This window comes from Panicum virgatum, chromosome 4N (assembly GCF_016808335.1).
Source record: "Panicum virgatum strain AP13 chromosome 4N, P.virgatum_v5, whole genome shotgun sequence".
Lineage (NCBI taxonomy): Eukaryota > Viridiplantae > Streptophyta > Magnoliopsida > Poales > Poaceae > Panicum > Panicum virgatum.
In genome coordinates this window covers 32,021,084-32,047,522 of record NC_053148.1, presented here as the reverse complement: position 1 = coordinate 32,047,522, position 26,439 = coordinate 32,021,084, and the positions used below count along the sequence as shown (strand labels likewise).

Genomic DNA, 26,439 nt, shown 5'->3' with positions numbered 1-26,439 from the left:
TGCCCACCGCGCCGCCGCTCCCGGCCAGCGCGCTGCCGCCCAAGGCCCGCGCGCGGTCGCCGCCCGCCGTGCGCGGATGCCCCCGCAGCGGCGGAGGCCGCGAGGGAGAGCGCTCGCCCGTGGTGGCGTCGACGAGCCTCAGTCCGCCGTGTCGCCCGTGATGCGGATCCCACCACGGATCTGGCCGCCCCGCAACCGGAGACGACCTCTGTGAATGCCGGCGCGCCCCTGGCCGCCGGATCCCGCCCGTCCCAGCCGCGCGCCGCCGCCTGCCATCGCCGGTGCAGGGGAGAAGAGGAGAGGGAGGGGCCGGCTGTAGAGGGAGCGGCTGAGGGAGATGGAGAGGGAGAGGGAGGGAGAGAGAGAAATGAGACCAAACCCTAATCCTATCTATATATATGTGCTTGCAATCGGGTTTTCTGGGCCAACGGGCTGTGCCTATTTTTTCTGAGGCGGGCTTTATAGCGTAAACGCCTCAGTTAATCAATTAACTGAGGCGGATGCATTAAAACAACCGCCTCGGTTAATTGTTATTAACAGAGGCATTTATTTTACAACGTCCACCTCAGTTAATCGATTAACTAAGGTGTTTTTTGTAACCGCCTCAGTTAATAGCAAACGAACGCCTCTGGCGTTTTTTTTGTGTACACCTCAGAGGTATTTTTCAAGTGCCTCGCAAAATCCAGAATTGTAGTAATGAAATCCTGCATATAGACCCGATAATTGCAATCACTATTCTAAAAATTGAAACAGAATGTGATATATCGACCATTTTAGTGCGAGGATGACTTACCCACAATTCCCCGACCAGCCGCCTCGCTTTGGTGCCGAAATTGCTACCTTCCCGATCTTCTGTGTCCGGGCCGGCCATGTAGTGGTCCCACGTGTAGGCCGGCTCCAGGACCCCGCCATGCATCACGAGCCAGGAGAAGTGCAACCTACACAGAAGACCCAAGATACCATTGGGCTTCCGTTTGTGGTCACCTAGCAGCACAAAAACCCAACCCCTGCAAAAGTGTTTAAGGTAAATTTTAGTTAGTATTATGATTTTCAATATATATAATGCATAATGAAGAAGTACTAACATACTTACCGAGGCTCTGCTGGTCGAATCATCGGCCATCTCGCTAGAGGTATCGGCCGCTGCGGGAGTTGTGATGGTCCACGCAACCACACGTCCCGCTGATCTCCTGCCGCCCCCTCCTCAGTCTCCTCCTCCTCCCCCTGCACGCGCTCGCCGTCCTCCTCCTCCTCCCCCTACAAGCGCTCGCCATCCTCCTCCCCCCTACACGTGCTCATCGTCCTCCTCGCTCCCCTGCTCGTCCTCCTCCTCCTCGCTCCCCTGCTCCTCCTCCCTCTGCTCCTCCTCCTCCTCTTCCTCCTCGTCCTCTACAGGAGAAGGTGTACTCTCCCTCCTCCTCCTCCCCCCTTCCCTCCTCCACCTCTCCCACTACCTCCTCCTCTTTGCCGAGTGCCCGTGTTCTGGCACTCGGCAAACCACGTGGCACATGGCATATTTGCGGTTTCTTGTAGTGTGAGCTGCCACGGGAGTTTGGGGGGGGGGGGGGGCACAAGGCCAGCGGCGAGCCCCGCGCGGGCGGCGGCAAGCTGCAGGCTGGCAGCGGAAGATCTGGGGGCGGCGAGGCCCTCGTGTTGTTGGAGTAGAATTTTTTTTATGTTGCAATGGTTGATTCCAGATGTTGAGACTGGTATTCATGTTGCCATAGGAATGTCCTTCTTGCTTGTTGTTTTCTTGGATGCAGCTCTTTTCATGTTGCACCGGCATGAATTTAAGTTTTAGTAGTTTTTTATGTTACATGAATTTGAATGGATGTTACGTGCAACAGAGCTACAATGTTGCGGCGCGAATTTTACTTTTGTGTCGGCTATCTAGTTCCCTGCGCTGGGCGCTGCTTGCATGCAGGTACAGCTTGGGCCATCTCAAATGCATGGCACAAGATAATGGCCGTTCAGCATATCATCACTAAATATGATGAAAGTTTGGGGGGCCAAAATTCACATGGACTCATAAAAAAATGTCAATCAGCAATTCAGCATGCAAGTGAGAATAATATGGAACGACACTGATGCTTTATAGCCGACTCGACGACTTATGTCACTGCTGACATAATAGCAAGAACGACCTAGCTACCCACGTCCATGTCCCACAATATCTACAGTCTCCCCCTGCTGCTGAAAGCAACGGAGCGAGGAGGAAGAAGGGAGAAGAAATCCATGGCTGCCGCGGCGCGACGTCGATCGGTTACGCGGATCGGAGGGAAAGAGGGGGGCTGATCAGCTTTGCACGTGACCTGTAAACTTTGTGCACTTACTGCTCCGACAACTTGATCGTTCGATCGATCGATAAGCTAGCTAGCCCAGCTGCTTTTCTGATAGTGAGAAAATGACTGGAGGAGGAAAGGCTGATAAGCCGTGCATGCATGGTATGATAAGCTGATAGCTTTTGGCAAAAGGAGCTGTGCTGAGAACTGATCACTTATCGCTCGATATTTAGGATCCTCATTTATTTTATTTTATTTTTCTTTTTGTTAATTTTCTCCAGAAGCTTCTCAATCAATCTGAGATTAAACATCTCAATGATTCACTTGTATTTTAGTACAGGTCTTAATTTGTTAGCGCTCTCCATCGGCTAATGTCTTTCTCGCAAATTGCAAACCAATCTGAGATTTTCTAGACACTGATGACATGGGTATAGTAGGTTAGCTAGCTAGCTAGGTGCTAGGATATTGATCGATCTGTTTCATCAGAGAAAACATCATCAGTATGTGTGTGGTTGAGCCGAGGCCAGACAAACAATATCTGCCAGGAGCCCGGACATTGATTGGCAGATCTCTAACTCCATTCCTAGTTGCTCAGAACTGCGACGTCAAAGTATAGGGAAAAAAAAAGTACAAAGCCCACTTCGAGACTTCTCTGCGGCGGCCGCGGCGAGCTGCTCGTGAGCCACTCTACTTTCCAGCCTGTCCAGGCATGAGATGGAATCAAGGCCATCGATGCCAGCACTAGTGATATGATGTGGATTGTGGAGAGCACAGACCTAGATGCGACGACGACACATATGGATATTATTAAGTGTCAGTTAAAAAAATGTTGATTTATATCCTTAATTAGGACATGTAGACGACATGTAGTTTTATTTGGCCAACAATGAGGCGCTGGCGGGGTGATAAATGGTCTTGAAATTTGATTTGGATAAACGACCGGGCTCTAATCCTATATAATTTTGAGTTAAAAATGTATAAAAGTCAAGTTGAATTGTGAAGGGACCATAGGGTCATAGCCCATTACCACCCCTCCGGCCCCTCTGCGTCGCGTCACAGGTCACCACGGTGGCACCGGTGGATCTCTCTGTTAGCCTTACTTAGTGAAAAATGAAAGATAACAATCATATTCTTCAATTCAGTACCAAAAAATTTATTAGACTAGCTATATATATGTGTGGTGATTGCAGATAAATAATCAACTTTAGATGAACTGGTTAGTCACGACGGGAGATGAAACGCTGTACACAATCTTTTGATCACGTCTTCAACAGTAACCGTAAGCAAGGCCGCCGAAACACGCAACTGGCCGGATTTCGCCGTCACCTTTTGCATACTCCGGCCATGATTTCAACCCTACTTGATGGCCCGATGCTGGTCTCGCCACACCATTTCACGTGCATCGGATCAAAAACTCAGTAGCCCGTGCGTCACGCTGATGCCTCCGGTCAGGCCCCAACTTGGCGAAAAGGTCTCTTGATCGGCCGGCTAGCACTTTCTTCTGCGTACCAAATCTCGAGGTCACAATTTGTGCAGTGGTGCACCGCCGATCCACCACACGTTGCACGCTAACCTTTTTGACACATTGTGTGGCTCTTCTCGCTCTTGCCATGCGTGCCCGATCGACCTCCCAAACCTCTATAAATAGCTCCGAGTTGTTCATGCTGGCTGCTCCCATGCACATACAAAGCAAACAGTGCGCAGCAATCCGACCATCTTCGATTCGCTTCACCAAGCAAGAGATAGCAGAGAGAGATTTGATCCACATGGCTCCAAGCAGAGAGGCGTGCGCGGTCGCCATGGCCATGGCGGCGCCGTTCGTCGCGATAGCGAGCAACGCCGGCAGCGCTATCCCCACGGCCACATGTAACAACGGCGAGAAGCGGCGCCGGACCTCGTCCGATGCCCTCCAGCGCACCGTGTCCGACGTCTCCTACGAGCTCCACCACCACCAGCAGCACGGCGCCAAGGAGAAGGAGGCGACGGAGGCTGGGGAGAAGCCGCAGCAGCTGCTGCGCCCCGTCCCCGAGGTGGAGGACGTCAAGTGCGAGTGCTGCGGCATGTCGGAGGAGTGCACTCCCGAGTACATCCGCGGCGTGCGCCGCCGGTTCGCCGGGCGCTGGGTCTGCGGCCTGTGCGCGGAGGCCGTGCGCGAGGAGGCCGAGAAGAGCGGCGGCGCGCTGGAGGAGGCGCTCAGGGCGCACATGGGCGTGTGCAAGCGCTTCAACGGCTTCGGCCGGACGCACCCGGTGCTGCACCAGGCGGAGGCCATGCGCGAGATCCTCAGGCGGCGGGCCAAGCTCGGACCCAGGTCCAGGTCCAGCATCAACCCCAGGGAGGTCAGGGACGTCGCCGCGGCGAAGGCCGGCGGCGCCGGCATCGCTCGCTGCTCCAGCTGCATGCCCTTGATCACCGACGAGGTCAACGGCCGGGTGTCTACCAACAGGAACTGATTCGCGCGGTTGGTCGATGATTAGTTTTGAGCATGCAACGTTTGAGTAGCTTGCTTGATGCTTCATTAGCATTTCCTTTTTAGGCTAGAAGGTGCACGCATGTTTACATGCCATGGCGGCTGTTTTTTTGCTGCACTTGCTTCTAGCTTGAGCAGTAGTGCTGTAGTCTAGTCATGCTTAGTCTGGTTTGCTCATGCAACCTCGTCCGGTTGCATGGAGACTATCGAGGGTATTTCAGGGACTCAGGGTGCTCTTCCAGCTGACTTGTCAATGGATGGACATCCTCTATGCCCTATGGTAGCGTCAGTTTGTTTTTGGACGGGGCTTTGCTTGGCACTCTTGCGGTGTATTTGCATCACACCCTGGGAGGGTTTGAAGCCCTGTCTTTGGTCAATTCCAGCCTCAATTTTATTTGGGCATGATGTAACGAAGGATAGTACTCCTGAGTCCTGACCTTCAAATCTATAAATAAATGTAATGATGTGTGGATATCGTTGTGTGCTAATTTGGATTTCTAGTAAAGGCTCACCTGTAAGTTTTCATTTTCTTTTGAAGTTAAAACACATGAGATTTTCTTTTGACAACCCATATGTTTGAAAAAGAAGTTGTACTAGTTAAAGAAAACAAATTATATATCTAATAGGTGACCAAGATTAATTGTTACCGATCACAATTGGAATGAGAGACATAGCCCGCCAAAGGGCATGCAACTTGGGTGGGCCAAAGGCCATTTAAAGAATAGTATCCATCAATTTACAATATAGCCTGCTAACCACACGCATCGGTAGCGAGTGTGTTAAGTTCAGAACCCCCTAAATATTTTGTTTAGAAGGGTACTGGTTGATGAAAAACTCCAAGAATGGCTTGATTTGGTAACTAAAATAACCAAAATTGGTCAATAGTTGAAGGGAGTGATCACTTTAGATGGAATTTATATAAATACGGGGTTTTTACAGTTAGATCTATATACCTCCACAAGATGAACCAAAATGCTCCCTTCCGCCACAAATTGATTTGAAAACTACAAATTCCTCTCAAGATAAAGATCTTCTTTTTGTTTCTCCGAAAAGGAGTTGTCCTAACAAAAGATAATCTAGCGAGGAAGAATTGGAAGGGGGTTTGAAGTGTTGCTTCTGTAATTGTAATGAATCAATTACGCATCTCCTGTGTAATGAATCAATTACACAACAGGAGAGAATTGCCCATTTGACACTCGAAAAGATGAGGTTTGCTCATTTGACATTGAAAATTCAGAACTTGCCTATATGTTTCCAACTGAAAATTTTGTTGCCTATGTGATACTCGGCTTGCTTCTGTTAGATTCCACCGTTAGACGCGGGCCTCGCACAGAGAAATGACCAATATGCCCTTCTGGGCTCGCCCCAATCCCGCCCTTCGCCGTCGCCCAATCCCACCAGAGAGTCGGGCCGCCGCCACGGGAGGCCGCTGGGCATGTCGCGGCGGGAGTGGGGAGGCCGACGCCCCTACCCTGAGGCCGGAACTGGAGAGGAAGGGGGCCGACTGGCACGTGGACGCCGGCGGCCGGCCGCCAGGCCTGCCGTCGCGCGGGTGGAGGCGGGCGGCCGCCCAGCGCATTGAGGACGGCCGACGTTGGGGCTGCCGTCGCCTGCAGAAGTGCGTGCGCCATCGCAGGCGGGGAGGTGGGAGACGACGTCGCCGAGGATGTCGTCCGGGAGGGCGCCGATGCGGTCCTTGCCGTCGACGGGTGCGCCCTCGTCCGCGGCGGAGGAGAGGGAGGAGGCTGCCGCCGCTGGGTGCTAGCTCAAGATGACCCAGACGAGCTTGCCCATGGCGGACGGAGAAGGCCGGCGAGCGGCGTGCGGCCCGCGGGCGGGCAGGCGAGCGGCGAGTGGGCAGGCGCGCGGCGAGCGGCGAGCGACGCGTGGGCGGGCGGCCGAGAGGCGAGCGCCGCGGACGCTGCCGGGGCCACCGCGCTGTGCCTCGGCATGGTCAGCCCGGCCTGCAGTGGCGTCTGCGGCGGCGCCTTCATGCTCGTCAGGCTCGCCGACGGCATGGCCGTCGTGTACGATTCCCGCGAGACCGCGCCCCTCGCTGCCTCCAAGGTGAGCCGTCAATGTCAATTCCCGCCTCGTCTTCACCGCAGGAATTTGCCAGCGACTTGCTCCGAGCCAGCATTTTTTCCTTGTCATCCTTGTCACAACTCACAACGACAACGTAGCAGCACGCGAGCGGCGCGCGGCCCGCGGGCGGGCGAGCGAGCGGCGAGTGGGCAGGCGCGCGGCGTGCGGCGAGCAACGCGTGGGCGGGCGGCCGAGAGGCGAGCGGCGCGAGACGGGCTTCTCGGCTCCGGCGTGTCCTCCAGTGGCGTCGTCCTCCTCAGCTCCGGGTACGGCCTCTGGGCGTGCCGGCGTTGGCTCCGGCGGTGGCAGAACGGCGCGGCCGCGGCGGCTGCGCGCGGCGGCGCACGCGCACGCGCGAGGGGCGGTTGACGTCGTTCGGCTGCGGGGCGGCGTCTCCAAGGAGCAGCGGCGCGCACGCGCAGAGGCGGCGGGCGGCGCACGCTGCACGGCGAGGGCGGCGGCTTCAGGACGGGGCCGCGGTGTAGACCGGGAATGGAGCTTCTCGGGCTTGGTGCCGACGCGTGGGCGGGCGGCCGAGAGGCGAGCGGCGCGCAGGCAGGTGCGTGGCGAGCGGGCGGCCGACGAGGGCGCCGGCTTATGGCGCGCAAGACGCTCCGGACCATGCAGGGGGACCTGGACGAGGACGGCGAGTACAACGACCTGACGAGCAAGTAGCCTGGAGTGCGGCGACGGCGAGGACTGCGGCGGGAGCAAGGTCTCGAACGGGCTCATGTCTTTCCGGCTCCGGCAACAACCGAGCAGAGCAAAGCCTGGCCTCCTCTGTGTTTTGTCTTCCCGTGTGGGCTGAAGGGCATATTGGTCATTTCGCGATGCGGGCCCACGCATCTAACGTTGTAATTTAACAAAAGCAAGCCGAGTGTCGAATTGGCAACAAAATTTCCAGTTGGGGACACATTGACAAGTTCTGAACTTTCGACGTCGAATAAGCTTTGCTTTCATGCAATTGATATATAGCATCATCGTAAGCTATACCCTGCTAGCGTCATATTCACACCAGAAGGCATGTCACTGAGATTTGCACAAAAATTACTAAAGAATTGTTTCATTAACATATACATATCAGGTTTGTAGAACATGATGTATGTCGTACAAGTCAGTTCCCTACGGAAAACAAAGAAAATGAGAAACCAATTAATGATTTGACATGCTATTTATGTACAGCTTCACAGCAGGCCATGTCACGAACGGCCACGTTACACAACTACCCGGCGCACAGCCCGCCGTCGGCGCCCTGCATCGTCACGTCGCCGTCGCCGTCGTTCATGTAGGCGGCGAGGTTCATGTACTGCTCCTGCTCCTGCTCCCGCTCCCGCTCCCGGTTGGGCTGCCTCCACCGCGAGCGGCACACGACGCACGTCGCCGCCCGCCGCGCGCGGCTGCGCTTCCACCGCGCGAAGCACTCGGCGTGCACCGCGTTCCGGCACGTCCTGCACGTCAGGACCGCCTGCGGCGCCGCGGCCGCCGCCGGCGCCATCTCCTCGAGGCACACCGGGCATGCCGCGCCGTCGAGCGGCCTCCCCGACGACGCCGCGTCCCGGCGGGCGTCGGCGGCGGGGCGGGCCGACCAGAGCTGGTGGAACCTCTCCCTGGCGCGCGCGCCGGCGAGCACGTCCGGGTACGTTGGCGCGGCGACGAGGCGCGCGACCTCGCACGGGCGCAGCGCCTGCCTCCAGACGCAGGCCTCGTCGAGGGAGAGGCCGAGGACGCGGAGCAGGACGAAGAGGATGTGCTTGCAGGGCACGGCGGGGTCCGGGCACGTGCACGCCGGCGCGGCGGCCAGCGTCACCGTGTACACGTTCCCCGTGGCGCCGAGCACGAAGAACTCCGCCCCCGCGCGGTGCAGCAGCCGGAGCTGGTGCTGCAGCGCGCGGATGATGCGGTTCGCCACGCGCCGGGTCGACGCCTCCTCGTCCGCGGCCGCGGCGGCGAACGGGGAGGTGGTGGTGTCCGACGTCGCGACCGGCTCCATCGGCGGGTGGCTCGTCGTATCTGGCGTAGCACGGCGAGGGTCCGGAGCTGCCGGCTATGTAAGGCCGGGGTGCTCAAAAAGCCTGGATGCGTTGAGTGCCGTGGGAGATGACTACTGTGACGGCAAGAATGGCGGCGGAGTGAAGCAACCTGCAACGGGGAAGAGGGGGAGGCAGGTCCGGCAAGTTACCCTTGGGTTCAGGTTTGGGAAAGAACGAAGGACAATCATCCCTCCTTCCAAGTCTCAATGACTTTGCAAACCAACCAAATCATGGGTTAACTGCTTCACTTCGCCGGAAAACAGAGCAGTTTTGTGCTTGAGAAGGTCACCGTTGCAACAGGATGATACTACCTGAGGTTGCCCAGTTTGACCAAACTGCTAAAAGTTACGGAATGGACCGGACGTGTTTGATTGAAATGGGAAACGACACAGCATTTTTAAATTTTAATTACATGTAGACTGCAGAAAGCGGAGAAGAAAGTAGAAGTTTTTTTTAACGAATATGACACCATTTAAATCATTTCGAGTGATTTTGGTGATCGAGTGACAACGCAATCTATGGGACTAACGAGTTTACAAGATCGTATTTGTAGGATTCTTTAAGTACCTTGGATAGAGTCCAAGCAATATCCGAGACGTCCAATGCACCGTCGAGACGAGACGACCAATGCACCGTCGAGACAAGGTGTCCAACCCACCGTAGAGATATCAAGTCGCAGTGAAAATGGAGAGATAGAATATATTTGAAGTGTCCAAATGACCGCTGCGACAAGTTGGACATATGCAAAATGAAGCAGAAAATAGAGTAAGCTCGGATAATCCGACACCCCTTAGGTCGGACTATCCGACTAAAGAAGCCGGTTAATCCGACGCGTTGAAGACCAGGTCGGAATATGACCCGTAGCATTCTGCAGAGAGCTTGTTACGCGGTTTGGAAAATATCCTTCAGGGTTGAATGATCCTATGTGGTAACTTTGGAGCGTCGGAGTAATGGTCGGAGCAATGATCATAAAAGGTGTTTGGAATTCAGGGTTTATCCTACTGCACCGGATGATCCGACGCATGATCAAAAGAGAGTCGGACTAAAGGGTTGGTTAATTGATGTCAGCAATTGGTTTGAAACTTAACGGCTATCGTGGAGATGGCAGTGGGATCGGATGATTCGACGCCCTGGTCAAGATAGGGTCGGATTATCAGACGCCTACGCAGAAAAAGGCATAACGGCTACTCAACGGCTAATCTGAGTTGGTGGCTTATATAAGCGTATCTCCCCGGCCATTTTGGAGTTGCTGGAGTTTAGAAAGACCATAGACACATTGAAGAACATCTCCAAGCCAACCAAAGAAAAAATTAATCACATCTTTAGGTTTAGTACTAGTTTAGCTCTTGAGTGAGTGGGTGAGCAAGGTTGTGTGCCTTCTGCATTGGTTCTAGGAGAGAACCACATCTTGTACTGGGTGTGACGGCCCCTTGGAGTCTTGGTGGCTCTCCGGCAACGTCATCGACCCTCCGGCTTGGTGTGGAGCGGCAATGACATCTTTGTGCGGGGGACGTGGAGACCCCCACCCTTCTTGGTGAAGCTCCTTAGTGGAACCCGGAGCCAAGATGACCGTGATTATGTTCACGAGAGAGATTTAGTGCCCGAGAAGCAATACTCTTCGTGAGCGCTTCAACAACATGGATGTAGGTGTGCCTTTGTGGCTAACCGAATCACGGGATAAATCTTCATGTCAAAGAGTTTGCTTTCTCTCATCCCAACTTTAAGCTTCCGCATTTACTTATTGCAATCTTTGTGTGCCTTTACTTTCTAGAGTAGAATCTTGATAGAATTGGCTATAGGTTGCATAATTTTTTTGGATGAGGGTTTTCACACTAAAACACTAGTTGCACATTTAGATAGTATATTTTAGTTTAATTTATGTGTAAATAGTTGGAGTTTGAGGTTAAAATTTTTAGTTTGTCTAATTCACTCCCGCCCTTATTAGGTCATGAGCACCCGATTCCTTTTAGTTTTGGATGTGTCATACAGTCCTTTTATTCAAGCTCCGGATTCCTACCTATTAGGAAAAAAAAGGTTCCGGATTGGTACAGCATTTTGGCGTTTTTTTATTTTTATATTTTTGGAAAAACATTTTTTACAGAAATATATTTTCAATATCACAATTTACAGTTTTGTACCCCTACCGCCCGGCAGGGGGGCGGCAGGGATTTATATGTAAATTAAAAAAAATTATATGCGCGGAAGCCCTCGGCGGGAGCCTGCCGCCCCCTTGCCGGGCGGCAGGCCCCCTGCCGCCACTCCACTCGGCGGCAGGGGGCCTGCCGCCCGGCAGGGGGGCGGCAGGCTCCCCCTCCCCGCAAATTAGGCCATTAAATGTGGTTTTAGATATTTTGGATAGAAATAAAAAACATTTAGATATTTTGGATAGAAATAAAAAGCATTAGTAAAGTATATGAATAAGAATAGTATAAGTTAGCAATTCATACACATACGCAAATGAGAACGAAATATGTGATGCCTGAGAACGAAATAAGTATAACATGACGACATGTCCATAACAAAAATACGGAAACAGCTAGAACCACCTCCTAACCACCCCGGCCATGTCGACCTCTTTTACGCGGAGCGTGGACGTGGTCTGTAGAGTAGGTGTGCCGCTCTGGAGGCCCTACGTCTCTACCTGGACGTCCGGTGGCCATAGGTGTCTGGAAGGTAGGATCGGCCTGCTGGTTAGGTGTAGAAAATAACTGACTCCAATCTTCGAAGTTCGCCTCAAAGGTATCCTGTGTGGGCCCTATACAGTAGCAATTAAGATATTTTAATCATCGTCTTATAAGTCATATATTTTATTATATATTTATCATACGTACCTGGTGGTGGTGGATACGAGAAATGACCCATATCAGGAAGCTGGTGGTGCGATCTGTAAACCGTTCAAATTATTTAAAATATTCATAGAAATAAGAAGCACATGATAAATTCGGGCTACAGATTAGTTATTTACCTTGCGTTCCTTCTGCTGTCGCTGTAGGGTAATACGAAGAAGGTCCGGCATCATATAACTGTTGTGATCCTATATGTAAATACAAAAGGAATTAGACTTCATACCACAATTAATTGAAATTAAGATATTGACTATATGTCTACCGAAAGGTCGTGGTGGTGCTTGTGTTGGTTGAAATGACACCCCTACAGCTGGTGCCATGGTACTAAACTGAGTCCCTCCTTGAGGTTGGTAAGGTGGGTGTGCATCACCTGTATGGACTGAGAATTAATTGTTGGCTTCAAAGTAGAAAGTTAGTAAGTATCCTCACGTACCTGGATAATGCTGCTGAGACCAATAAGGTACTTGGGAAGACTGTTGCTGTGTGGGACCACAAGAAAACGAGGTCGAGGCTTGAGACGAACCGTACGAGTCATCGTACGATGTCTGGCTACCAAAGGCTTCAAGCATGGAATGAGCTCTTTGTGAAACTCGGGTCCAGGCCGACTCTTGCTCATTCCTATCCATCATAGATCCCCCTCGAATCCTCATCAAATTCGCCCTGGCATCTAAGTCCATCAACCTGCACATTTCAAACTGCAAGCAAGAAAAAGAAAGGCATTAACACTGTAATCTAAAGTATTTGAAAAGCGATGATAACTTTGACTCACCGCCCCAGCTAATGCCTCATCCCTATGTCGTGCGTACCCATCCTGTGTTGTCGCAACATGCGGCTGTGGTTGCATGTCATCATATATCAAGCGGCAACGAGTCTGAGGCTGGTACCAGCTCATGTACACCCTGTACGAAGCCTCCGTGTGTGCAGGGGTCGCAAGCGCCACGTTCTCCTCTGCCTGGTCCCAGCCATCGACCCAAGGCTGCACCCTTGTCACCCACATGTTGGAGAAGGGTTGCCCAGTCCTCGATAAACTAAATATTGAAAACAATTTAGTCAAATATGATTAGTTAACTATACAATGCATAGTCACTGAAATAGTATATGAATTGTTAACTGTGGTCATGGCGTTCGACCCGATCCAATGCTGACGGCACAGGATACAACTGCCTTTGACCAAACTGTCTCCTGACTCTGTCCGGGCAGTGAGCCTCAATGTAAACGTCGTACACCAACGCTGCAGTTGTCATCCAAAAGGCCTGGTCCTGAAAACAAACCGAAGATATCCCGATCGGTGCAGGAGTGTTTATAGCCAACTCGGAGTAGGGCTCCCACACGACGTCTTCAGGTGTCAACCGATCAAACTCAGCCACAAATTCAGGATAGGCCCGACGAGACTGTACGTGGGCCCACCTCTTCTGCACAAATTTAATAATAATATGTACAAATAAGAAATACAAAGAGGGTAAAACAAAGCAACAGAATTGCCAATAGAATAGTATGAGTAGCAGTCATTTCCGTACCTGACGAGCGTATCAGAGAGTCCCCATGGTGGGCCTATCATCCTCGATGTCACCGTACATATCCAGCTCATACGGTGAGTGGTCGACAAGCGAGCGACCAATTGCTATCCTCTCGTACGACCAAAGCTGTAACAGAATTGGACATCCTGTAAGAATTGCATTGTGCTTATTTTGCACCGATGCCTTGCAGAGGCCACGGTATGTGGCTGCAAGTACCGCTGCACCCCAACTGTATTGAGGCATTTCCTCCACAGCTGCCTCTGCGATCTCCAGTGCGTAAGGCACAAGCACCCTATCCACATAGGCCCCGTGTGAGTTGTTGAACATTATGTATCCAAACAACCACAACAGGTATGTCTCAAGGGATCGAGTGACGCTATCATCATCAGCATCATATGCTAAATTGTCGGGCTGCATAGAAAAGATGAACATTTATGAGTACGAGATCAATTATAAAATAAAACCATAACTGCACTTGTCAAAAGCATAACTCTAACATTAATCGTAACAAAACAAGGTATGTACCTAAAACTGGAGGATCCATGCCTTGGCAGGGCCTGTTGCTTTTGGGTGCTCTTCTACATCAATCGCGATGTCAATATTTGCAAAACGCTCTTCTAGATCGTCCAACCACGTAGGCGGGACGACACGAGGCCCTACGGCATCCCCACTGATAGGAAGACCCAGCAGCATCGCAACGTCCTGTAGGGTCGGTGTCATCTCCCCACAAGGGAGGTGGAAGGTGTTTGTCTCAGGCCTCCATCTATCAACCAGAGCCATTAGTAGGGACCTGTCCAGTTGTACTGAACCACTCTCAGCAAGACGACCTATAGTAAGAAGACTAGCCTCACTCAAACTGAAAAATAGAACGATCAAAGATAAGTACATTATGTACGAAACGTATATGAAACAAACGTAATCTTAAAAACATATCACCTGGGCACCCATCGTGGGTCAACAGGAACAAACTCCGCTGGTGGACGTGGACGCAGCACGTTAAGTTTCACGCGCTAAACCACTGCAAGGAAAGACCGGTACGACGAGTCTATGACTCCGTCAAGTAGAGCTGACGTATCTTCGGCCATACCTAACACAAAAAAATATAAGTTTTCTACATTTTCTACAATTTTTATGCATTTTTCTACAATTTATCTTAAATTTTCATAAACTTTTCTAACATTTTCGTGCATTTTCTACAATTTTTGTACAATATATTTTTATAAATATATTTTTCTAACATTTTCTAAATTTTTCTGCATTTTCTACAATTTATTTTAAATTTTCATAAACTTTTCTAATATTTTCGTGCATTTCCTACAATTTTTTACAATATATTTTTATAAATATATTTTTCTAACATTTTCTAAATTTTTCTGCATTTTCTACAATTTATCTGAATGTTTCATATATTTTTCTAACATTTTCTACAATTTCTGACTATTTCTCGAAATTTTTTCTCGCATTAAACAACTAATCAATACCACAAAATTTGTTGGTAAACATAATTGGTTTTTCTAAAAACTAATCTTAATTCTACCTAAATTATATTAAAAACATTACCTAAATCGCTAAAATATCATTACTGCTGCATACACTAATTATAGAATTAAACATACAAAAAATTTAGATCGAGAAAGTTGAGAAATATTTATTACCTGCGGTTAGGATCCAAAATCCGGCAGGGCTTCGCCGTTACAACTCCCTCCCTCACCCCTCCTCTCTCCCTCCCGCTCTCTGGATGTCGTGGGAAGCAAATGAGGGGGAGGGGGGAGAGAAACCTTTTATACGGTATGGGGGAGCCTGCCGCCCCACTGCCGGGCGGCAGGCCCCCTGCCGCCCTGTGGAGTGGCGGCAGGGGGTCTGCCGCCCGGCAGGGAGGCGGCAGGCTCCCGCCAAGGGTTTCCGCGCAAATAATTTTTTTTTAATTTACATATAAGTCCCTGCCGCCCCCCCGGCGGGCGGTAGGGGTACAAAACTGTAAATTGTGATATTGAAAATATATTTCTGTAAAAAATGTTTTCCAAAAATAATAAAAAAAACGCAGCATTTTGCAGGTCGTTTCCGCGGGCCATTCTGTGGAGAAAACGGACGGTGGGCCGGGTTGCATCAGGCCGATACGGCGAATAAGGCCTGCTCGAATGCATTTGTTGCCAATGGGCCTGCCGGCAAGGCCACGGCTACGGCCTTTGTTCCGCCCAAACACCGGGTCTCTTCCGGTGACCGATTCAATTGTAGCACGAAGGATATATAGCCATGCGCATCTTCCGTGCTGAAAGAAAACGATGTTCCTAACGATTACCCTGGTAAAATTCGTTTCCTTCTGTAATCAATTTTTCTACGTTTGTTCCCCCTTACGGGTTTGAAGTCCATCGGAGCACCGATTGCTATTTGCGGCCCATCAGAGCTTTTTGTTGTTTTGCGCGTGGGAAAGGAGGACGTTGTTGCTGCTTAGTCGGGCCGGGATGTGTAGATTGGCCTGGTTAGCACAAAAACATTTTTGTTTAGCCTGCTAGTGCTGGTGAAGTTGAACTCGGTTAAGGTGGAGTTGGATCGGGCCGCAAGTTTGGCCTTGACCAATGACCAGATGATAGTAAAAAGAAAAGGCTGGGCTATGCTGACTTGATGGTTTCGACTAAGCAAGTGGTCAGGTTGTAATGTATAATTGTTTGTTTTATTGGTATTTCAAAATATTATATGTTTAGTTTAATCTCCTTTCACTGGATGTACTTTTCATGCAAGGAGTAATATCTTTAATTTAGATCAAATTCAAGGGCAAATCCAGCCAACACATACGAGGAGGGGGGCTCATCTCCCTTCTTTTCTTCTTCCTCCCCTTCTCTTCTTTCTTCATTCTTTCTTTCCAAAAATGAAGGGGGATTTAGAAGGATATCCATTGATTTTGGGGAGGCAAGAGAGTTTGAGCCCCCTAGCCCTTAGATCCGCCACTGTTGGGAGTAGTGCACCGGGAGCCCAACAAGCTACAATGGACCAATGGTTACTGCCCATACTGACAGTGCTGGCACTCGAAAGGTTCGTCCAATGATGCCCTTAAAGCCAACAGTGTGTGCAGATAGTACTAGAGCTTGGGTAGCTGAAACATTTTATGAGCAGCTAGCTATTAAGCCATGCCACGTGACCACGTTGCAACTCCAGTGAAGCAATCACTCGTACAAATGATGAAATCATTGGCGGTTCAAAAATGTTTTTTGTTGGTGGTTTTACCTTTTTGACTGTAAAAATCCTTAGAAACATATGCCATTAGAAACATTATCTTTACAGTAGATTATATCTATTAACTGCATGTAGAAAACAACAACAATTTTACCTGAGGTTTGTATGGAGCACCGCCATTAAAAATATGATCTTTACCCAAGGTTTGTTTTAGCAACCCTCGGTAAAAATAACCTAAGCGTAACGCCTGCTAACCCTAGTTTATTTCCCTTCCACTCCTCGCCGCCAGCTCATCGTGCCCGCATCGCCCTGACTGCCTCGACGCCGACGCAGAGGACCGGTGCGGCGCTTGCCTCGACGCCGACGCTAGGGACCGGCGCGGCGCGGCGCTGCCCTGTCCGCCGCCGGGGCCCGACGCGGCACTGCCCCGACTCTCCCCTCTTCACCATCGCCCCTAAGGTGAGTCCAATTACTTCCTCTGTTAATTGGTCATCACTGGAGCCGTAGGTAGGTAGTTCAAGAGCGTTGGAGAAGGTGGCCGCGCCCCATTGCTGATAGGAAAAATTCCTTGCCTGTCGTAATTTATTCCGCGATGCATTCTTAGTTGTCCTGCCTATTATTCTCTTGGTTGAAACTGCCAATAAATTGATTTTTTTTGGTTGAGAGGTTGTTTCCTGCCGCGACGAACTGTTGACAAGTAATGGCGTATTCAACTGTTTTCAAATGTTGAGAACGCACAGCTGAGGTTTCACCTAACTGTTTTCAAATGTCTGATTATGATTAAATAACACTACACCAGATTTCAGGGTGAATGGTTCCATTCTCTAATTCGAAACATTTGGTTGTTTTATGCTATATAAGGTCGGCTGTTTTATTATTCCTAATTATTATTACTGGCTTGATGTTATATTTGTATTCATGATAATTAAATGATGTGCAGCTATGATTACAAACGAGAATACCAGTTTGGACTTGAGACCACAATTTTTCAGTTTGATGATATAGAGGCTGTGATATTGCATCATGAATATGGCAACTCAACAATCTTAGTTATTTAGATATTGTTATTAAACAGTCTAGAAGCTAAATCTATTTAGAAATGTTGAATTTAAATTATATTTATTTGATGCTCTTAAGTCAAATTCAATAAAGAGGCTGAAACCATTTCTGGTCATGTGTTTGTGCTGTATTTGTGCCAAGTTAATATGTACGTATGTATGTGTGCCAAATTGAAATAGCGCGTAGACTTGTTACTGGCTGTTGTTGACAAGAGTGTTTGGTAGGATAATAAAATTTTTACTGGAGGTTCATGTTGTAAACCTCAGGTATAAATACCATTTGTAATGGAGGTTTGTGTTGCAAGCCTCATATATAGATATTATTTGTAATGGAGGTTCGTGTTGCAAACCTCAGGTATAGACCATTTGTAAAGGAGGTTCTTTACAATACCCGCCAGTGATAATGAGTTAACTCCAGTGGTATAGGGACCGACGGTACTAATCGCCATTTTTACAGTCACACTGTAATGACGGTTTCAAAACCTCAATTAAAAATCCTCTAGAACCGCCAGCAAATATACCTTTTGTAGTAAGCAGCCAATAAACCAATTGAGGTTGTTTCTCATATGAATGTTAATTATTAACCCTATACCATTGCTGACTGGTTCAGTTACTCCTACTCGGAAGAGGAAGAGTTCACTGATAGCAGATCAAGAGTCCATATTGAAGGCTGCCAAACTCAAAGCCCTCAAGAACTTGGAGGTTTCAGACAAACAATATTTTATTCAAATGCACCTCGAGCTCTGTTGCAGTGCATTGATTAAAAAAGAAGAACAACATATTATCAAAGCATGTCAATGTTTAGAGCCAAGAGCCATGGAGTTCATCACGTATCATGGATGGTCCTTTATTTCCCGTATTGGCCAATAAAGTTGAACCATTATTTGGTACAAACTTAAAGTTTGTAATAATAGTGAACTGATGTCACTTCTGTAAAGAAGGGGTCTAAAGTAGCTGAAATTTTATCTCCATTATAAAAAAAGTGATATGTAATACCCTGCTCCAAAATCTGCTACGGCCTAGCTCCTCACGTGGAGCGAGCCCGTATACGGATAGCAATTCTCTTTCAGTTTCTTCACTTCTTCATGTAAAAAGGTAAAAAGGTTAATCCAGAGGTGCTATGTTTGGAACGACAAGAATTATAAGCTGCTTGTCACCCCCCATCTTCAAACTTCCAAGGTGGTACTAAGCAGTGGCGGATCCAGGTCACAGCCACGGGGGGCTGAAGCCTTCTTCTTCCTCTTCTTCTCCCTTCACTTTCTCCTCCTCTAGCTCCCCTTGTTCCAATGGAGGTTGCAGCCCGTAGGGGGCTGGAGCCCCCCAGCCCCCCCCCCCCCTGTTGATCCGCCACTGGTACTAAGCCACCACACACTATAACCACAATTGGGCCACATAGACCTTACTACTACTAAATTAAAGGATATTGGGCTGGGGTACTACATGATAAGTCAAATTTCCAGCCTCAAACTAGCACAATTGTTCGATTTCAACCTTCAACTAGAAAACCCGATAAAGAAGGTTGTCCAACCGTCGGAAGCAAACAAATTTGGCCTTATGGGTAGTTTTATATTTTTAAATATAAAAAATTATGGTTAGATCTGAAAAATCAAAACTAACTCATTTTAATTAGAATAAAAAACTGAAAATGGTAAAATGAAAATTCTAACAATTTTACTTATCTTTTGGCGCTCTATTTGGACCTTATAATAATAAGCATAACTACAAGAAAATAAATACTAGGAACATAAAAGAATTGAATCTGATTAACTGACAAGTAGAGTGCCAATATTTTTAGAAAAAATGTTAGCACCCACTTCGTATGTTTCTAATATAAAATGAATAACATGATTAAAACTGAATAAAACAACACGCACTTACTGAAATTACACTAACTGGACGAAGACTGTCCTGCGAACGGAGTGCAGTAGACGGTGTCGCAGACGACGATTCGCCGTAGCGCCTGACTTGGATGGAGGACGAGCCGTGATGAAGATCTTTGTTGAGTAGTTGCGCAGAGCTCTTCCCAAAAACCTTATTCGCCCTCTCCCGGTGCAAGGTCACAAGGGCGAAGGGTTCTGGAGACCTGCTCTCCCGTTTGCCGGTGCACGCCGACGCTCAGGATGGAGAAGGCTATAGCAGCAGCGCAATAGCGAGAGAAGGCAAAACCCTAGCTCAAATTGGTATATTTGGTGGAGGTCGATGGGTCATATATATATGGCTGGTCTATTTAGCATGCGGGTTGTTGAATAGCTATTTAACACCCACGGCGAAGCAATGGCTGACTCCGGCAAGTGCAACAGAATGGAGAAATTATAGGGCGTCAGTTATTGGGAGGTAAAATCTCAGTACGAGTGTAATTAATGGATTAAATGGACCTGCGAACCTTGATTGACGTGGACCTGGGTTCCATTATTGTATTAAAGCAGTTCTGAATGATTAGTAATTCAAAAAAATTCCGAATGACCAATGAAAATGGTCATTGAGCTGTTATCACGTAAGGAGGTACGGGATAGTAGGAAATGGTTGGAAGTAAAAAGTGGAAAGTAGGAAGTAAAAACTTACTGGTTTCTTTTTTCTTTAATTTGAATGATTGAAGGGAAAAAAAGGTATTTTGGTATGGGCACGTATTTCGGCATACACTTGTCCGCAGTCACCGGAAGTATACATTGAAGCATGGAAGAGTAAATAGAAGTATATTCAGATTCGGGGTATTGTTCAATAATATAGAATAGGAATCGGTCGGAGGCAATTAGTTGGGTTTGAGAAGTTTGAAGAGAAATTCGAGTGGCTTGGTTTTTGATTTAGTGTATTAGTTCTTGTTATTTATAATAGTTCTTAATAACGTTTACTGCATTTTTTGGAACGGATTAAAATGGTATTATGGTATGTGTAACAATCTGTTCTTCCCGTGGCCAAAGTTGTATGATCCAAACACGATGGTAGACATAAAAAGGTAGTCCGCATGCATGCAACATTTAAATGTCATTCTAGGGTGTACTTCATGAGAGAGAAAAAACCCAATAACAATGCAGGCATGTGTGCAAGAGTAAAAGTCCAATGAATCGGTGTCCGCAACAGTAAAATTGAATTTATGCTGCTAAAAAGGTAATTTTGATGGTCCAATTTATCTTTCGTCCCACTGGTTAATTGCTCCATCGAAATGACATACCTAGACGGCCGTTTGAGTAATTAGTCAAGAAACGAAACAATAAGTAAATTGCAAAAGTTAGTCATGGGACCAAAGGAGTAAATTTGCAAAAAAGATGCCCAGAGTAATTATTCATACAAAAAAGTAGTTAGGAGTAATTAATATGACTCAATTTTATTTTTTAAAGTGAATAGACTATATAACAAAATTAGAGGAGTAATTAGTCCTCAGAATAAAAATTAGTTTGAAAGCAAAGGAGTAATTTCCTACTCGAAATAGGAGCACTTGCTCCTTTTTCCCAAGGGAGTAATTTTTTAGTAGTAATTTTAAATGTACTGACAAGTAATATTTATACAATCAACAAGTAATTGCTCCTAGATATCTCCATATACACAGATAAACAAAATTTGACTACATTCATCCTAGGAAGAAAAGAAAGTGAATAAGCATCCATGCATGATTTCGTCCCTGCATCCTTCTAGCTTGCAGCTTCTCCAGCGGAAGGTATGAAGGTTTTCTACACAACATTAGAAACACAAGGTTAGGCTGCTATACAGACACTTTGACCAATAAAAGATATTAGCAATTTAACACTAATATAGTCGTAAATTACTCTAAGTGAATTTAAAATTACTTATGTCTTGCAATTTTCAAATATCCATGTGAAACAAAAGAAGTTCAGAAGTGTGAAACTTGCTTTCCGATCTAGGAAAAAATATATTACTTGTTTCTCGGCGGACGTTGTAGCATCCAAATTTCTCGCTGGCTCCATAACGCTATTTCAATAAAAAATTGATTTCACCATGTACTAACTTCCGAAGCTTGCATAATCAACTCCCAGATCATAAATGGGTGTGAGATGAGATTGGGCATGGGAAGGGGGAATACTACTGGATCAACAATTGCTTGGGTGTGTGAAAAGAGATTTCTACCTGGTGATCCTTTCATATGAGAAGGACGGGATCAAAGGGTTGCACACTAACCTAGAGACGCCAATGGTGGAGGAGCTCGGCGGTCGAAGGCCACTTGGATGGCCGCCGGCTCCGGCTGGGGAAGGCAGCGGCGGAGTAGCATGGGCGGATGGAATACGGCCGAATCGACGCAACGCCCATGGGGTGGTCGGGCAAGCACCGTGATGGGTGGGGGAGGGACTAGGTTGGATATGGCGTTGAGTGTCTCCGGCGATTTCACAAGAGCCCCTGTGATGAGGGAGAGAGAAAATGGCAGTTAATTGGGATATAATTAGGGGTGGAAAAATTTGTTGTTGCCTTTACAACTAAGAGCTATTGATGGCGTGATTCACGGGAGGTTGAAGTTATCCAAAACGAGCAGTCTGAGACTGTAAAAAGTACCTGATCTTTTTACACTATGGCTGTGCTCGTTGTTACGCCTTTAATACGTGACTAGTGGGGATGCACGCACGTGTTTAAAGAAAAATCATTTAAAAATAATTAAATTGCATCAAGACTACTAAATTTTTGAATTATTTATTAATGTATTATAATAATCAAGTCTAATCTTATACAATCTAATCGAGGGACTCGCACAAAGGTGCTTATAATATATACTCATAGACGTACTTCACTACAGGCCTGTGTTGCGTGATGGCATCAAATTAGCACCTAAAGTAGACCAATTCTAACGACTGCAATAAAGCTATTAAAATATTGAAGGAGTAGCAGATATAATATATATATACTTTATAAATGAACATCAATACTAATACTAAGATAATTAACGACACTACTAAAATCACCTTTTTTTGAACCTTTGCTCATTCATTCAAACACCAGATTCTGGATCAGCAGCATCGCAATCCAACAAAGACCGTACAAATCTTGGGAGGGGATCAAGCCAAACAATCGGCTGATCTGGGTCCCTAGCTAGGCCAAAATGAGCCAACTCGTGTGCACACTTATTACAAGAACGGGTAGAAAAAACAATTCTATCAAGATTAAAATGCAGCGACAGCATCTCCTTTATTTCTCTGAAAATGACTCCACCTGGTGCCTGATCAAAGTCACTGGTTGTAATGGCCTGAACCAGATTCTTTGAGTCTGTTTCCGGAATGATTCTGGAGATCCCCAGCTCCGTTGCTGCTCGGAGCGCTGCCAAACAAGCTTCACCTTCAGCCACCAAAGCATGGTGCACTGCCGTGAGACGCCAAGTTCTTGCCAGCACCCCGTGACCATCACTCTCTTATCAGAAAACCCCATGCCCCATCTTTCTCTTGCTGTCTAAAAGCCCCATCAAAATTTATTTTCAGAACATTACATGGAGGAGGGGTACATCTTTTATCATCCCTGCAACTTGGTGTATCATGGTTACGTGCTTCTATCACCTTTTAGTGCTGATGATGCGGGTCTCCTACAACATTTCTAAAGATATCAGGCTGTGGTCAGATGCTGCATTCTATATGCGTAATGCGTATGAGTTAAAAAATAAAATATTACACATACATGTATTATACATTATATAATAGTAGAGAATTAAATGATTAATATATTTTATAAAAAATAATACTTAAGATATCCTAATCAATAAGAAATTTTGTAGCCACGATAATATGATTGTAGACATCTGCTTCAACGAATAGATATCGTCGTCGCAGTGTGATACAAAATGAATAAAAGCTAGGGCAGTACGATTGATGAACAATAATTGAAGCTAACGTGGTTTAAGATAATAACTGCGTCAGATAGAAATCTGAATATGGGATGGGTCAAATGGAATGAACAGGAATGGAGGTTACCAAGCTTATCCTCCTTGTATACCCTTTAACAAGAAAGATAGATTCAATTTATCACATAAATTTGATGAAAGAGAACCATCACAAAAATGGTAATGAATACTGGAAAAACATACTGGAAATATATTATGAAATAAATTGTCAAGGTATTCATAATGCTCCAACCTTCCTTTTTTAGAATAGAAAATGGATAAAGATCCGACATTTTGCATCATCCAATGCATACGATCATTGTCCATTATTACATCATCATGCCAATAACATATTTGAAAAATTATAAAAGTAAATTGCTCTAGATTATAAGAAAGAAATAATTCCTGCACATCCTTTCTGCAGAATAAAAATTTTCAGAAATCCAATTGTGGTAGCTATTATTGTTAGTTTCTGAAAATCATGGAGAAAAGGTGATTTGGAGAGCAATTGATGTGCTCTTTGTACTATGACATGTTCAAATAATTACATGCAAGCTTGACAGTGCATGTAGAGATACATATTTATAACCATACCTGAAAGTAAAAGAAGGATAAGACAACTGCACTTTTCCAACTTCAGTGTAAATGCCAAACCAAATCCTAGTGCTGCCTACAAATTCAGTGTAAATGCAATCTTTTTCTTTTTAACGGGCAGGAGGACTGCCTACAATTATATTAAGAAGCAAAAAATATGGTACAAGGCAGTCCAAACAAAAATAAAGCTCAGGAGGAAAAAAAAAGAAGCGTGAGATGTGGATTACCTAATGGCAACTTTTCCAACTTGTGTTTTCATCATGAATCATTAAAAAAAATCACAGTTGATCACAGAGATGTGGATTATCTTTGTGGTAGCAATGAACCACAAAATTTGTCTACAGAAGACGCGGGATTGCAGATTGGTCATCTCAAAGCAATAAGAAGAAATCACTGGAGAACATCATATACTGCTCAGAACAAAATAATTTATGCAATTGAAAATTTTCTGAAAAATCATGTACCCTCCAACAGTTCAGTTGAACCCTGAATATCATCAATGTGAATTCCTTTATAGATGTTCGTTCAAAAAAAATAATTCCTTTATAGATCATATAGTAGCAAGTTCCAGCAAGAGGGATGACAATAAAAGCATAACTGTTCATTCAGATATTACATTTCATTAAATACTATACATGTATTTATTATGTTATTAAGATAATCTTCTTAGATAAATGGTACGTATAGGTCCCAGCCATGCCATGCTTGCAGCAAACAATGAACAAAAAAGTTGCCCCAGCATAGCACCAGCCCCAATAAAACCAAACAATCTTGACACTGACTGAATTTAAAGGAAAAAAAGAAGAATTGAAAATAAAGGAAAGAAAATATTAAGGATTATCCATACTGGGTGGTGCGCTGTAATGATACCTCACTATCCATGACATCAATAACCCTTGCCCAAGTTGATGATATTTCAGTGAGATTAAGTAAAGCAACCTTCATATAGAGAGTTGATGAAACTAAATCATCTTCAGTATCCAAAGCATAAAAAGGAAAAATATAGAGAGTTAATTAAATACACAGTAATCTTGCTTAAAATAACATCTTCAAGAATGTAGTTCATGGATCATCGTGTCAATAATGGAGGGCATACAAACCCATATGTTGTCAGTATTTTTAAATCTAATTAGAAGACAACTCTATGCTAAATGAAATATATTCCTTATTTCTATTTTCACAATATGCAGGGGCTGAATACCATCTACTTGTTGCTAAACTGATCACTCATCAGTAGGAATTATGCTTGTACATTTATATTGAGCTTTCTCTATATAAGAGAATAATATGTCCAATTTCTGAAAGATGCAAATTTGAAATGTCATTGGTTCAAGATACTGTTGCGAGCAGCGATAGGAATCTCGAATGATACCAGTCATGAAGAAATGCACTGGCCCAGCATTCTCTATGGCCATCACCACGGCCTCATGCCCGCGTGACACCAGAAGCTTGTTGGAACTCATCTATGTCAAAATTAGATTGTCAAAATAATGAAATCAGACATACCTAATACATAATAAGTTTATATCATAAAAGTTGTAGTGACTAATAATATTATATTTATAAAAAAGATATACATGCTGCAAAGGACTTTCAAAAATTTTAGCATAAAAGAATAGGTTCAGTAACCAACAATTTAGCAAAAAATAAAGAATTTTATATTCATATAGAAAATCCAAGTAATGGTAACTTTGGTGTAAACTTTGCTTTTACTGCCGTCTTGATGTCGATGTATAAACTTTGGGGGTAAAAGTTACGGATTCATTAGCTTTTTGTTCTGTTATGCTATGATCACCTCTAGCTCTAGCACATTTGCTGTTGCAATCAGTTCGTTATCTTGAGCTTCTCGTTTTTCTTCGGCCTGACCACCCCTAGCTCATTTGCTGTTGCAATCAGTTCGTCTCCGTTGCCCTGCGATCCAAGGGCAACACGACATGACCCATCCTGCGAGTCTAGATTTTCAGCAATGTTAGAACTACAAAGTAATGGGGCAACAAAGTTCACAGTCACTAAGACATGTTACCGGGAGCACTTCCTTCACCACACCGTCTTCTGACCTCATCCCCTCCCCTGGAGACGCTCACCAAAATGTAGTAGATAGGACCAAAGCCAGTTGCCAGCCTCTCCACCTGCAAGCATTTGAAGAAGATTGATCCCATTCGATCCAATCCAGAGCTCCAGATTGCAAAATTATTTTCACTGCAAATGCGACAGTATAGAAGGCCAAGGACAAACCTATTCTTGTAATCCCTGTGGTGACCTCAGAACTCTCCACAACATAATCTGCAAACATGCGGATCTGTAGTCACACAGAGACAGTAAAAGGTTAGAAAAAAAGAATTTGCACTAATCAAGTACTATTACATCTGACGCAAGAATATCTCACATGTCCTTTGGTAGTGTCTGATAAAATGATCAAAACATGCCCTTCCACGTTAACAACCATGCCTGTTGCGCCTTCTTGAACTCTGGATAGGACTTTTACATGGTCTCCAGGATTAAAATATTTACAGAGATCCTTTTCACTGAAGGCAAGCGTTCTCTGGGTTATGAGAAGTTCATCAGTTCTTAAGGTAA

The 26,439-nt window shown here is 46.2% G+C and overlaps 2 protein-coding genes and 1 long non-coding RNA gene across 43 annotated transcripts in view; 1 reads left to right on the top strand and 2 right to left on the bottom strand.

Moving 5' to 3' along the window:
- The first annotated feature begins 3,963 nt into the window (after positions 1–3,963).
- Positions 3,964–5,240, top strand: LOC120671469. The gene has a single exon (XM_039951803.1). It carries the CDS (start codon positions 4,049–4,051, stop codon positions 4,733–4,735), a length of 687 nt encoding a protein of 228 aa, XP_039807737.1. The 5' UTR covers positions 3,964–4,048; the 3' UTR covers positions 4,736–5,240.
- Positions 5,241–7,880: 2,640 nt separating this feature from the next.
- LOC120670212 (mitogen-activated protein kinase kinase kinase 1-like) lies at positions 7,881–9,036 on the bottom strand. The gene has a single exon (XM_039950275.1). The coding sequence runs from the start codon at positions 8,825–8,827 to the stop codon at positions 8,060–8,062; it is 768 nt and encodes a 255-aa protein (XP_039806209.1). The 5' UTR covers positions 8,828–9,036; the 3' UTR covers positions 7,881–8,059.
- A 12,073-nt stretch (positions 9,037–21,109) lies between these two features.
- LOC120670269 overlaps positions 21,110–26,439 on the bottom strand; it is a 28,418-nt gene continuing 23,088 nt past the window's right edge. For 4 of the 41 annotated variants that reach the window (XR_005673140.1, XR_005673133.1, XR_005673131.1 and 1 more), the window contains 7 exons: positions 26,249–26,404; positions 26,098–26,161; positions 25,886–25,991; positions 25,658–25,814; positions 25,235–25,325; positions 21,332–24,801; positions 21,110–21,124 (listed from right to left, as the gene is read on the bottom strand). This is a non-coding gene — a long non-coding RNA (uncharacterized LOC120670269). Of the gene's footprint in view, positions 21,125–21,331; positions 25,326–25,657; positions 25,815–25,885; positions 25,992–26,097; positions 26,162–26,248; positions 26,405–26,439 lie in introns of all 41 variants that reach the window. The other 37 variants (XR_005673165.1, XR_005673160.1, XR_005673152.1 and 34 more) reach the window with 37 other exon arrangements.

What these genes read in the sequence shown, in the direction of transcription:
- LOC120671469 (XM_039951803.1), top strand. Translation starts at nt 4,049, where the DNA reads ATGGCTCCAAGCAGAGAGGCGTGCGCGGTCGCCATGGCCATGGCGGCG.
- LOC120670212 (XM_039950275.1), bottom strand. Translation starts at nt 8,827, where the DNA reads ATGGAGCCGGTCGCGACGTCGGACACCACCACCTCCCCGTTCGCCGCC.